Raw genomic sequence first — 13,699 nt, 5'->3', positions numbered from 1 at the left:
ACACACACACACACACACACACACACACACACAGCGTAGTACACAAAGGCACGTTTGAAAACTGTATTTCACTGTAATCCAATCACAAACAAGAAAACTCCAAAACTTTAAGAACACAATCTATAGTAAAAATATAGTATAAAACATCTGTACATCTACACAAGCCTCTTTCTTCCACATCTTCAACCAACAATAGAGCAGAACAGGACATGGACAAAAGAACAAAAGCAACCGTTAAGCACCTCTTAACAATGGTCAGCACCTTTTATCCTCAGTGTCCACATGGAGCAAAGTTTTATCAGCGTCCTCTGAATACTTCAAGAAACAAGTAAGGAGGTGAACAGCAAACAAAGCTGACAGGTCGAAGTGAGGACGAAGAAAATATTAAAGTCAGCAGAAAGTCAAAACTCAAGTCTTCAAAAAATTGGGTCAAACTCCAAGGGTCACAAACCCACTGTCTACCTTCTCCTAAATTAACTGGAAGAAATTACTGATATAGCCTATATATATTACAAGGAATGTCTTATAATATATAACTAGGCTATAACTAAAAGAAATACAATTTTACAGTTTGTAGTGTCTAACAACACTGCCAGTGCCTAGCTGAAATGTGGAAAATGACAGCTCCACTTGCGCTGTCTGATTTATGGCAACAACATCTGCTTGTGCCTTAAATCTCCATAATAATCTCCATTTCCTGTGACATACAACCTTTTGGCTTCAAGATAAAAAGGCAATTTGAAGGCCAGGAAAGGGCTGGGAATTAAATTAGCACCTCATTAATATTGTCAATGTTTAAATGTTACTCCTGAAACATTGGATATTGAAAAGAGGACCCTTTTGTTCATTTTGAACGTGAATGAATTGTCAGTCTGCATAAATGCTTATTTCAAATACACCTTTCCTGTTTGTTTTTTTCACATAGGATAAACCAGTGCAGATGGCGAGTCGCCGAGATTGGAAAAGCAAACACTGTCACAATTTGTATTCCTGATGAATCCAGCCAAGGCAAAGTTACAACAGTTACTGCACATCATGCAATCACTAATCAAAGCAGGGGGAAGAGGGTAATGTAGCCTGTAGTCTATTAGCCAGGGGTGTTGATCAGTATCATCAGGGGGACAAATGCTGTCATTGTTTTTTGCCAAGGTATACACCCCTAGTTCTAGAAAAATCACGATGGCAGTGCAGGGGTGCTAGCAAAATCACTTTTTTCAGCTCTTGAAGTTACAATCCCCCATGTTAAATTCTGTTTTTTGAAATCTGGTGTATATCTGGTTTAGGCTCATGGTAGCAATATTGTCAATATATTAAAATATGGTGCTTGGTATCATTGAAAAAGGGGTCTTTTAGGCTTCCGTTTAAGCCCAGTACTGAATCTGTCTGGCAAACACAGAGGTCACATGACTTCTTTAAACCAGAAAAAACGCCCATTTTTCACAACTTCCGCCTAAACTGTATGCTTTCTTTTGTCCCTGGGGCATGAAGGACCATCAGCCAGCACAAGTCTACAAAATAGAATAGAGTGAAAAGAATGGAGACATAGGACGAAGTCCTGTTAGTTGTAAAATTCAATAAAGAAACAGTTTATAAAGTGTATGTTGTATGTATGTTGTATGTTGGTATCCATTATTTTATCATCTAATCATCATTTTCCATGTCGTCCTCGTCTTCATCTGAACTTATTACACAGGTCGCCAGGTTTTTCACACTGTCGGTTTACACGTCTGTGCACCTAAAGCCATTTGCAAGACACATGCAGTTGTGTGTGACAGAGAGACAGAGACAGAGAGGTGCATCAGGTAGATGAAGCAGCTGCTCCAAGCGAAAGCTACAGCTGGCAGTAACGTTATTACTGTGCAAGCCACATGCACATGTATGGTCATAACCCCTGCAGTGCTCAATTACCTATTTTTGAGGAGAATATAAATTACAATTTGTCGCCGCAAATGCATGGAGGACACCCACTACACCCCCCCCCCCCCCCCGGTGATCGGGGGAATTGTTGTCGGCTGCGGGAGGCGAGGAAGGCGGGGACGAAGGCTGCCTGCGCGGCTGAGGAATCTACCACACAGATCAACCCTGCCAAGCCTTCTACTCACCAACAACAGACAGATCACACACAAAATGGATGAGCTACAAATACACACAGAACTGTTGCGTATTGATTTTCACAAAAGCCTGGCTGAACACACTCAAAAGCAGCTAACAGCTAGCAGCTAACAGCTAGCTAGCTCTAGCAGCTAACCAGACAAGCAAGCTAACCACCGACAAGAACAAGACAGGGTAGGTGAATTAAAACAATGTCTGACTTGAAAACGCATCTTGATGTTACGTAAGGGCCCTGTTCATTTTGTACAGACATATTGATTCCATTGTGTGTCTGTTAAGAGGCACAAAGGCACTCTAAAACTTGCCCCGTTACCTGCCGTTTTAGCTCAGTGGAATTTTGTACACGTAGCTGCAGCTACTCAGTGTTGCCTGCACCGATTCAAGTCGGGGGTTTGTTTCAATCAAAAGTACTCGCATATTTATAGAGATCAAGATTAACATAAAAACTGGACAGCATTCTCCTTTAACACCATATTGTGACAATCTGTGGGATAATTCCCATATTACTCAAAGACATTGAAAGCACCCTCACTGCCCCGAAGCAATCTCCAGCCAAGTCTTGGTCATGGTTACATCAACACCACATGTAGATAAACTGCTCTCTGTGGCCACTCTCTGTGTTCTGCTGTTTGGTTTGGTTGCCATGGTAATCAAAGGCAGTGTTGGGATAGGGGAATGGGGGATTCAGGGGTGGACTAAAATAATAAGGCTGTATAAAATGTATTATGATGACAATGTCGTAAAGTACATTTGTCAACACTGAGCCTGCCACACGTGGAGAGTGCTCTCAGAGAAAAAGTCAAAGCAGAAGAAACAATTGATACTTACGATTATAGTTGGGCGCTATTTTAATTACATATTCAATTTAATTTTAACATCACTTACTTACACTGCAATATTGGTTTTTTTTTGTACTATGGCAACCGCACCAGGGGCATTGTATCCATTTCATATTCTCATTAGGGGCTGGGCCCCCCCAAAGGTTTGATCTTAGAATTGTCCCTGTTATGTAACCTCTCAGTGAAATAGTAATATAACGTAGAGATTTTTTGTGAAGGGCGAAGCAGAAGTTTTTTTGTTGTTGACCCCTCCTGTTCCCGTTAATTGACAATGAATGTAGTCATTAGATGCATCCCTGGTTTAGAGAGTGAAACAAAGGGAAAGAGAGTAGCATGTTGTTGGTTAAGAGATTAAACTATGGCCTTGTAATAATTATGAATTTAGCAGCTCATTGCCACTTTATTCTTTCTTTCTTTCTTTGTTCTTAAGTGCCAGGCATATTTACAGCAGCAGCTTGTTTTATTGGCATTTGAGTAGGTCGATCCTGACAGGGCTAACACCTCAGAAGAGTATGGATCCATGATGTCAGTGGCCCAGTGTTGCCCTTCGGCAGTCTACAACAAAATAAACTGCTTGATACGGTCAACAACACTAAATAAGAGCTAGGCTGTGATTAGGTCAACAACTTTAGTTTAAATGTGCTGTAATCATTCATAATAACCTGACTTGTACTGAGACAACACTTCACATGATTGCTCCATTGTATGGGAATGTCTGAAGTAATCAAAGGGCCATTAATCATAGCTTTAAGGGCCAGTTACTGTCAGAAAACAATTGAAATGATGTATGTTAATTCAACTAAAAGAATGAAATAAACAGGAATTACAAACACAGCTCCAAAACATCATCGTGTGTGTGTGTGTGTGTGTGTGTGTGTGTGTGTGTGTGTGTGTGTGTGTGTGTGTGTGTGTGTGTGTGTGTGTGTGCGTGCACGCGCGCCCCTCCTACCCTCGCTCCGCTCCGTGAAAGCCACAGTTTATTATTTGACGTTGACGCGCTCAGGATCCGAGAGACGCACCGGGACCCTCGACGAACAAACTCACCGTCAGAAAATGACCGTAGAAAGAATATTCGACGAGCTCGGACATTTCAATAGGTATCAGAAAAACTCACTAAGTTTTCCTATTTCATTAGTTATGTAAATTATTTCGGGTTATTTTGTAGAATCATCAACTGCCACGTAGCACTCGAATTAACTTCTCAACGTCTAAAAATATTTCTATTCAACAATACAAATGCGTTTTTGAAGACAAAACACTGATAGGCTAACTAAAAGAGAGCTCAGTCACTCCAACATTTCATTACTTGTGCAGAATGCCGTTGGATCATATTATCATTTATTTATACCAAATCAAAATGCTTAGTGAGGGGCAATCTTCACCTCAGACGAACTTGTGGGTCCTCTTTGTAGATTTAAAAATCATCCCGTGTCTATTTTACAATGATTTAGTATTATTATTCAATAGGTTTTATTTTCCATCTTTCTTTTTTTATCTTATCATATCATATCTTGTCTCAACATTTCTATTAAATCCAAGGCAGTTTGTGATGTGGACTTTCTTTTAAAACCTTATCACTGTTTCTTTTTCTGCACATGGGCAGAGCTTTTTATGGACATACAATGAGTTGTTAATGTGACCTTTTTAGCAGTTATCTTTTAAATGGGAGCGCTAAATGAGTTGTGCCAAATCACTTCAAATCACATCTCCTTTTCAGCTCTGGTGTTTAACGCATTTTCTTTCTCTCAGATATCAGGCATGTCTGTACTTTGCAGCAGTCTTCCAGGCCATAGCCTGTGGGATCCACTACCTGGCCTCTGTCTTCTTAGTGCAGACGCCAAACTTTGTGTGCAGTGTGCCCGGCAACATCACCGATGTCCTATACGGCAACCTGACAGGATTTAGTTTGGAAGACCTCCTGCCAATCTTCAAGTCAGACACTGGGCCCTTGGTGGTGAGGACGGCTGAAGGAGAACAGTGGGAGCTCAGCCGGTGCCGCTGCGCCCTGCGCATTAACCCCAAAAACTTTACATATGACTTTGATGGAAACAAAACAGTGAAATCCTGCGATGGGAACTTTGTTTACGACCTCAGTGAAATTCACCAAAGCATAGTGACGGACTGGGACTTGGTGTGTGAGAACGAGTGGCTGGCCAAGATGTGTCAGCCCACCTTCATGCTGGGGGTGCTGGTCGGAGCGCTGGTGTTTGGAGACATTGCTGACAGGTAAGCATGGGATGAAGGATTGGGGAGAAGGGGTGGGGTAACGTCTCGCAAAATGTGTATTTACACAGGCAAATTATGTCATGTAAGTCACATGAAGTAGAGTAGCACCACTTGAGGATGTTCTTTTCACGTGTGCATGGAAACAAGAGCACAGGTTCAAGTAGCTGTAAGAGCTTTTATAATCTTTTACACATGTAGTCATAACTTCAGGAGACATAGTTGCAGTTCTGCCTCATTACTGCCATCTCTCATGCGCACAGAGGGACTGGTTTCTCTATCATGCATGGAGGCATAAAGCATGTGGGAGAGACAGTCCCGCAGGAAAAGTGGATAGTTGGTGTGGATGATGGGATTGAGGGATGAGAGCAGCATTCGAGGACACTTTCTTTGATGTCGGCCAACAACAAGTTAAGGATAAAGTGCTGATGGCAGTGGTTATCAAGGCCTGCCTTGTTCCTTGCTTGCGCACAGGACAAGAAGATCTCCAAAGGCATCCTTTGCCCCAAGTTCTTACAGTATGTGACTCACATTTCAAATTTATTTTGGTGTTTGCAGCCCTGGTTATAATCATGGATCATCAGACCAAACTGTGTCACTGTCTTTTGTTTTTATACATGGTCTTTTCCATTGTGACTACTGGGTGAATGACTTTATGGGCTAAACATTGTCAGAGGTCAAGTTTCGCTTGTTAATCAATGTATAAGTTACATTGAGCAGTCAAAGAGGTGCTTGAGCATCTCTTCCATGTTCAATGCATAGATACATATAGTGCAGATAGAATAAAGGAAAATCTTTAAGTTATGAAGTGAAGGGTTTGTCCCACAATGATGTAATATTATGTTATTTGTTCACTACCGAATGCAGAACTTTAGTGAATTAAACAAATTACAAACGTTTTGTGTCTGCAACTTTATTCAAATATGTAATATATGCCATGCAATGCCTACATCAAAACGTTGGTCCGGTACAATCATACTTTGATTACAGCATTATATTGGACTGCTGCATCTGAAAATCCCAACTCAACTTTGACAATTAAATGTTTCTTTATTCAATGCATTGCCTACCTGTTAACTCAGTTTCTTCATCTCTCTGTCTCTCTCTCCTCCAGAGTTGGTCGCGTGAGGATCCTGATGTTCACCAGCCTCTGTCAGTTTGGGTTTGGGGTGTGTGTAGCGTTTTCTGGAAACTATTATTTCTTTCTAGTGCTCCGCTTCCTCCTTGCCATGGTGAGTTCAGTGTATGTACGTACTATTTTTTTGGTGGTTTATCCTTGTGTGTCTGTGTTCTTGCATGCCATAGTTGGTGCAGTTTGGCGAAATGACAAATCAATTTCCGGGGAATAATATGAGAGCATACCAAAAGAAAGTAGGTAGGTGAGCAAGTGTGATGTGAATTTCCAGTACATTTCCAGAGACCCCACACTTAGTTGATAAAGTTGGCCACCAGTGTGAAATTGCATTTTGCAAAACAATTTCAAATCACTGAAAATAAAAAGTCTCTGTTAACACTATTAATGCTTGCACCCAAAGCCAGTATGGGACAAGTGAGGTGCTCTTTCTGCTTGAAAACATGCATGCTTCCTTAGTTTCATCATGTTCCAACAATCTCTTAACCAATCTCTTCTGTTCTCTATGAATTCCACCTCCTGTTAGTCATATCGCAGTGAAGCCAACATGTAAAACAAAGCAAGACGTACTTCTAGCGGTGTATAATGAGAACAGAACTATGACTGTGTAACTTTATTTGTATATACACAGTGTTTCTGCCCTCTTTTGTAGTGGGAGTAAAGTATTTTCCAAAATTTGCTTTAAAAAAATCATTTAAATTGATTTAAAACAAGGAAATGCAACAGTCAAAGAAACTGAAATTCCCAGACCACCACAAGATTAACAGTTGTAGAGCAAGTGTCTTCAATGTGTCTTTGTATGTTCATGTGTGTGCACAATTGTGTTTTTGTGTACAGGGTAATAGATAATATGTGCATGAAACAACATGTTTACAAGACAAAGGAAGTGAGTCATTAGGGTTAAGATTAGTCCACGCAGCAGTAAAGTTGTGCTGAAAGAGCCCTTACAGTTCGTCACCTGTTTCACTCTACCAGCCCCCTCCCCCACCGCCAGTCCTCCCCAACCCTAACCAGCCACAGCTGTTGTTTTCACATAGAATGAGACTCTCAGCTAGTGAAGGCTCATACACATAGCAGCAAACTTGCATACTATCATATCTATTACATTGAGAAAAAAAATAATTTCACAGATTAGTTTTCATTATTTAAATCATCATCATTGTCATTATTATTATATCATACTGTGAATTTTAGGGTGCTGTATATGCATGCAAAAAAATGGAAAAGACTTATCTGCTCTGTAAACAGCATGAACAACTGGGGCAAGCAATAATGCTCATTTTCAACTTTAAAGCAAGACTATGTCCTTTTCAAAAGACAAAAGGACTCAATGTTTCTTTCACAAAAGAATTCATAGGTGATACAATTCACCCTTGGTCAGTTCAATGCACTGGCTTTGCTGCTACATGCTTATTGGTCTGGCTTGATCAGTAGTTTAGGATGGCTAATGTTAGTAAACATATACATATAGTGTAACTTTTTATTTTTCCCGCTTTCATGATTCTTTTCTACCTGTGCTACTTTTACATTGAACATTTAGCTTTAACCCAAGTTTTAAAGTACTGATATGTGGCCAAAAAGAAAGACAAGCACCATTTTAAATCCTCAACAACCAGACACTGTGACACTCTGTGGTACACTCATGTATATTAAAAAATTTGTTTTGTCTTTCAAACCTCCCTCCTTTCCTTCTACCCGTCTTTGCGTTTGGCAGGTATCTAGTGGCTACCTCGTGGTGGTGTTTGTCTATGTCACAGAGTTCACTGGCATCAAGGTGCGCACATGGACCTCTATGCACGTGCACGCTGCCTTTGCTGTTGGCATCATGGTGGTGGCTCTGACCGGTTACCTGGTGCGGGTCTGGTGGATCTACCAGATCATCCTCTCCACATGCACCTCGCCCTTCCTGCTCCTTTGCTGGAAGTTCCCTGAAACGCCTTTTTACTTGATGGCCAAGGGCCGTCACAAGGAAACTCAGACCCTGCTGGACACGATCGCTAGCTTCAACGGTCTTGAAAGCCGGCTGAAGGTGCACGAACTTCTGGAGCCAGAGGAGACAGAGAACGCCAAAGCTCTGCTGGAGGAGGCAGAGCAGCGGCCATTGCAGTATGAGAAGAAGCTGTCCATCCTGGATCTGTTTGGCAGCTGGAGGATGACGGGCCGTACATGCACGGTGTGGGCCATCTGGTTCATCGGCAGCCTGGGCTACTACGTTTTTTCTTTGGGCTCAGTCAACCTAGGAGGAAACCAGTATGTCAACCTCTTCTTGGCTGGTAAGTGATTGGCTGATGTGTGAATGTGCATGAAAAAAGGAGGAAAATAGTGGTAATGACACTGAAAAACTAACTAGCATTCTGCTTAGGTCATCCAATTGTAGATTTGTTTGTAGATGTATTGTTGACAGCTGTACTACATCACAACATGTGTGGGTTTAAATGCAGAGTGGATTTGTGTCTGTGCATGAGTTTATTTCTTTTAGTGTGCCTGTAGTGTAGCTTTTTACCAAGTTGAACAGGATTTAAAACTGTTTGTAGAATCTCAGCGTGAATGCTTAACTCTGTTCGTAATATTTGTGGTGTACGTTTTCAAATAATATGTTCTATATTAGTGAGGATAATATTTTGTCGTTGGGTAGGCAGTAAGATGATTTCTGTTCTGCAGGTTGGCTTTGTTCACATCTGTTGTTTTTGGTAACTTAGCAGGTCAAATTAGCCTGTGAACAATTACAGTAAAACAACAGCTCTCCATCTGCGGGCTTAATAGTTTGTGTTATAAAAAATTATATAAATATAAATATACTATTTTGAAAGCATGGGGGTTTCCCAGGCAAACATTTATTTCTCACAAATGCACATCGCAAATACTACAATTGGTACTTATAATGTCTGCAGATGATCCAGATGAATGCTTTGTTTTGTACCTCTTCATACTCAACAGAAAACACTGATTTAATGGGCTTCCTTTACAATGCCCAGCAGGACCATTCATAATCCCCACTAATGCGGAGCACATTTTAGGAAGCTGAGCTACACTAACATTGCAGATGCTGGTTATTTAGCGGTCCTATATAGAAACGGTCTTTGTATCAGTATGTCAATGCCACGATAACTTCTGACCGACCACTGCTGTGATTGGCTGTTTACAGGTGCAGTGGAGCTACCCTCTTATTTGGTTGGCTGCTTTGCAATGGACCGGATTGGCAGAAAGAAGACTTGTGCCCCAGCCCTGATCCTGGCCGGGGCTGCTTGTATGCTCATCGTTGTGGTACCTCCTGTACGTACTGAGAGAGAGAGAGAGAGAGAGAGAGAGAGAGAGAGAGAGAGTGAGCGCGTGTGCGTGTGCTTGTGCTTATGCGTGTGCGTGTGTGTACGTAAGGGTTCTGTAACAATCTGTCTGGACCACTAGTTATCAAGATTACTGTCCTAATGTAACCCTGAGTCGTTTGACCACTGTTACTGTTGAACCCTGTATGCAGTGCAGTAATTTTGTAAACTTCCTTGGCCATTGATGTGCAGGTTTTGATAATGTCTGAACCTGATATTTTCACTAAACTTGGCATTTGTATACATTCTATTATTCAATAGATCTTTGCACATTGTAATCTTCTGTTCTGGGCCTAGGTTTCTTTCCCTACTTGTTGAGAAAGTTTTTTCATAAGTTTATGAAGATTTGAAATACAATACTTGCCGTCAAAACCTCACTCTGTCTCAACTGTCGTGGCTACTCTGTGCGCTATTGCTATATACAGTAATGCTGTGCTTGTCTACATAGCTAAATTGTACTGTATTAGTTAGGGAGTTACAGTTACAGATCTCTCTCTCATGCCTAACCTTTTATACTTACTACAGTGGCTTTACTTTCCTCTTACCAGTATTTTATCAAAATGTCTTATATGTCAAGATTACATGTTACATGTAGTTGAGTCAGTGGTAAAATGAAACGTCTGAAGGTCAAAGGTCAATGGTTCACGTAATAGTCAAGTTATTTGTGAACAAGATGAAGTTGGCAGTAATATCTTTTGCGGGCTAAAAGTTGTTACAGGGATTTGCTGCAGAAGAAAATTATGTGCAAAATTTCTAAACCAAAGTTTACTTTAATATGAACCATGGGAAAACATAGGAAGTCGTTGTTTTACACTGTCCAACTGACTTCTTTACTCCTTTTCCACAGGACATCGAGGCACTGGCCATCGCTCTCTCTATGACAGGGAAGTTTGCCATCGCCATTGCCTTTGGTCTCATATACCTGTACACCTGTGAGCTTTACCCAACCATCATCAGGTAAGGTTTCAAATCATACACAGACAAAGAAAATACAGTTTTGTTTGCATTTGTTATAGACATTTTCCACTTTTATAGCATCACCTACTACTGTTATAGTACTAACAACAAGGAAAGATAAATAATCAAAGAAGAAAGAGTCATTAACATTGTATGTGGTTTTGTGTGTTTATCGCTCTTCATTATGGGCACATTATGTTGCCAGTCTTTATGTCAGAAACATAGAAAATGCAAGAAACATAGTTTGTATTACACATGGACAGTCATACCAGTGTTTTATGCACAGCTGCAGATATAATGTACTTTACATGTAATGTTGCTTTTCAGTAATTGATTCTTGTTTCTAATGGTGGTGGTAGGCCTCATGTCTGTACCCTGACGTCACTTTAATGTTGCTGACTTTGTATATGATCTCCCTGTAGGTCTCTGGCAGTGGGTAGTGGTAGTACGATGTGCCGTGTTGGCAGTGTGGTGGCCCCCTTCTGCGTGTACCTGGCTGATGTCTGGACCTACCTACCTCAGGTATACATGTTCTCTTTTGGCTGGTTCTCTCAGAACAACAGATATCCTTTACTGTTTAATTACCTTGTTCCTTCTATCAGTTTGTACCCTGTTTTGTACTAAATAAATTTGTCATAGTTTATCTACACGGGTATCCTGGCAACAAAACAAATTTAAATTTTTGTATTCATTGTGATCCCTGTGTAGCTCATCGTGGGAATCCTGGCATTCATTATCGGAGTGCTGACATTGTTGTTGCCTGAAACCCTGGGCAGACCTCTAACAACTACTTTGGAAGAAGCGGAAGCTCTGGGACGCGAGCCCAGCAAGAACTCAGCCATGGGCAGTAACGATGCTGAGGACAGGATGTAGGTGAACCAACATGAAGCCAAAGCCTGAGTTGTACACTGCTGGAAAACCAGAGAGACTGACGCACAGAGAAGCTTTGGGGAAAAAAGAAATGAAGGAAAAGATGAGAGGAGACAGCCGCCAAAAACGGAAAAAGTAACAGCATTGATTTGTGGATTGTTGAAAAAAAGAAATGAAAAAAAAATGGTGCTTTATCAGAACGTGTTTAAATGATGTATTTGCTGACATTTCTTCTGCAAGTGGCCAACAGTTATTTAAGGGTCCTGAGACATTCAGTAGGTCAAAGTTGCACCAGAAAATGTGATGGATGTTTACAATGGACAGTTTAAGTCATAATTGAACTGTTTTCTTTTGTTTTCTTTTTTAATTTAATTCAGCTAGCCTGTTCTTTAAATGTGTAGGATCTTAGCAATGAACTTTGTGAACATGTTGTTGCTAGGACAGATTACTAAAACTGCAAAAATAAGACCTAAGTTGTACTAAACTGGAAATTCTTTTTTGAAGGAAGTGAGCATGAGTATGTACTGTGATTTAGTTACTTTTCTGAAACAGTAATCATAAGTATAGAACATGGCTGGGCCTCTGTTTCTGGAACATCAGCATGCAGATTGAATGGTTTTCTAAGTGCCTCAGTTTTCATTTTAAAGTCACCTTTTTTATTATCTTTAACTCTTTAATTTTATTTTATTTTTTAAATCTCAGGGCATCTAGTTTTAGATATCACTGTGAAATAATATAGAGTAATACTTGCTACATTACAATCATGGTCAAGAGTCAAGATGTGATCTCCAGATGTTTGGACCAAAGACAGGAATGAACCATTACGCTGTGGAGATGTATTTATGACAATCAATTGATATTCTAACAGTGACAACAAACAGTAGTTGACAAAAGTGCTCAGGTTCAGTATTCAATTCTGAACAGCTTAAGAGTATGATTTTTTGTATGAATAGTTTGTTTTATTTCTTTATGGACAAATAAATAAAATGGCTAACAGGTTGTTGGCCTTTTCTTTACTACACTTTTCAATTCTGTCTTGTTTATTTATTAATTTACTTTAACAACTGTAGTTCTACAGTGATACTGAGAAAAAACCCTAACTTAATGAATGCCATTACAATTTGCTGTAAAAGTCCTCCTCCTCCTCCTCCTCCTCCTCCTCCTTCTCCTCCGTCAACAGTTCAATGTGGTGCTGGAAAAGTAGGGAATCTATTTTTATCATACTAAGAATATAGAGCAGGTCTGGGACCAGGCCACCGACACAAACAGCTTCCTATTTGCCGGTGCAGAGGAGGTCTCCGCTGCCCCCACCTCTACACCACCCAGCATATTAACAAACCCTCTGTGTTCAACTTTAGAGTAAAAAAGAACTCGGCAGATGCATGACCAGTGTACAGTGTATATTTGTGTGGATGGAAAAACGGCACTTCACTTGAACCTTAAAAGCCAGGCTGTTAACCTCCAGTCTGTCATGATACTGATGTCTCAAATAGTATGTGGTTATTGGACACCATGGAAAGAAGATTGTCAGGAATTCCCCATCTGTGTGTGCGTGTGCGTGTGTGTGCTTGTGCAAGCACCTGCGCGCTCACACACACACACACATGCCATACATATGCACATGTGCCATAAAAATGTCATAGAACATTTCATAAAAATGACTGGATCACTCATCTGAAGGGTTATTGTTTAATTGACTTTGTTAAACAGACTTAATGTACTTCTTTTCTGCTCTCTTCGGTGCACAGATGGCAATATTATATAAATATATTATTATATTTATACATATAAAAGTAAAACTTAACCCTCATGTTGTCTTCGGGTCAAATTGACAGATTGTCTAATTGTTAGACAGAGATGCAAACTCGGGCAAGACATGGGGGGGAGGAGTGTGTATTTATATCAAGGACAGTTGGTGCCATAACTTTGCAGTAACTCTTGCAGCTAAGTTGCTCAGTGTCCAATGCAAATTTCTCCTTAGGGAGACCAATAAAAGTACTTTGACTTTGACTTTGACCCGTTTTCCTATATCAATGTTCTTTTTAACTACCCAATTGTAATTACCCGAAAAAACATGATTGATTCCACACAACGCTCTTTGGCAAGTACAAATCTCTACTTTCATTAATTTTGGAGCGTATTATTCAATTTTATAGCATTTAAAAATCTAATTGAAGTGGTTTTAAAATAGTGTTGAGTAAAAGTTGACATATTCCAGTCTGTGATTATCCATTAACATACAT

The 13,699-nt window shown here is 40.3% G+C and overlaps 1 protein-coding gene across 2 annotated transcripts; it reads left to right on the top strand.

The window, feature by feature from the left end:
• Positions 1–3,933: 3,933 nt before the first annotated feature.
• Positions 3,934–11,913, top strand: slc22a16 (solute carrier family 22 member 16). 2 transcript variants are annotated; one of them, XM_032542813.1, is made up of 8 exons: positions 3,934–4,048; positions 4,701–5,177; positions 6,289–6,406; positions 8,021–8,579; positions 9,452–9,579; positions 10,477–10,586; positions 11,009–11,108; positions 11,295–11,913. In XM_032542813.1, exons 1-8 carry the CDS (start codon positions 4,005–4,007, stop codon positions 11,457–11,459), a joined length of 1,701 nt encoding a protein of 566 aa, XP_032398704.1. In that variant the 5' UTR covers positions 3,934–4,004; the 3' UTR covers positions 11,460–11,913. The 2 variants fall into 2 exon arrangements, with proteins under 2 accessions (XP_032398704.1, XP_032398703.1); XM_032542812.1 differs by lacking the exon at positions 3,934–4,048 and having other exon boundaries at positions 4,593–5,177.
• Positions 11,914–13,699: the final 1,786 nt, after the last annotated feature.

The sequence above is a fragment of the Etheostoma spectabile genome, chromosome 18 (genome assembly GCF_008692095.1).
Source record: "Etheostoma spectabile isolate EspeVRDwgs_2016 chromosome 18, UIUC_Espe_1.0, whole genome shotgun sequence".
NCBI lineage: Eukaryota > Metazoa > Chordata > Actinopteri > Perciformes > Percidae > Etheostoma > Etheostoma spectabile.
The sequence above is the reverse complement of the archived record's forward strand: the minus strand, read 5'-3'. Positions and strand labels throughout refer to the sequence as shown.

Excerpts from the sequence above, each read along its gene's own strand:
- slc22a16 (XM_032542812.1), top strand. The coding sequence starts at position 4,627 with ATGAGTTGTGCCAAATCACTTCAAATCACATCTCCTTTTCAGCTCTGG. Across the intron at positions 8,580-9,451 it reads TGTCAACCTCTTCTTGGCTG|GTGCAGTGGAGCTACCCTCT; the intron begins GTAAGTGATTGG and ends GGCTGTTTACAG. Across the intron at positions 10,587-11,008 it reads CTTTACCCAACCATCATCAG|GTCTCTGGCAGTGGGTAGTG; the intron begins GTAAGGTTTCAA and ends ATCTCCCTGTAG.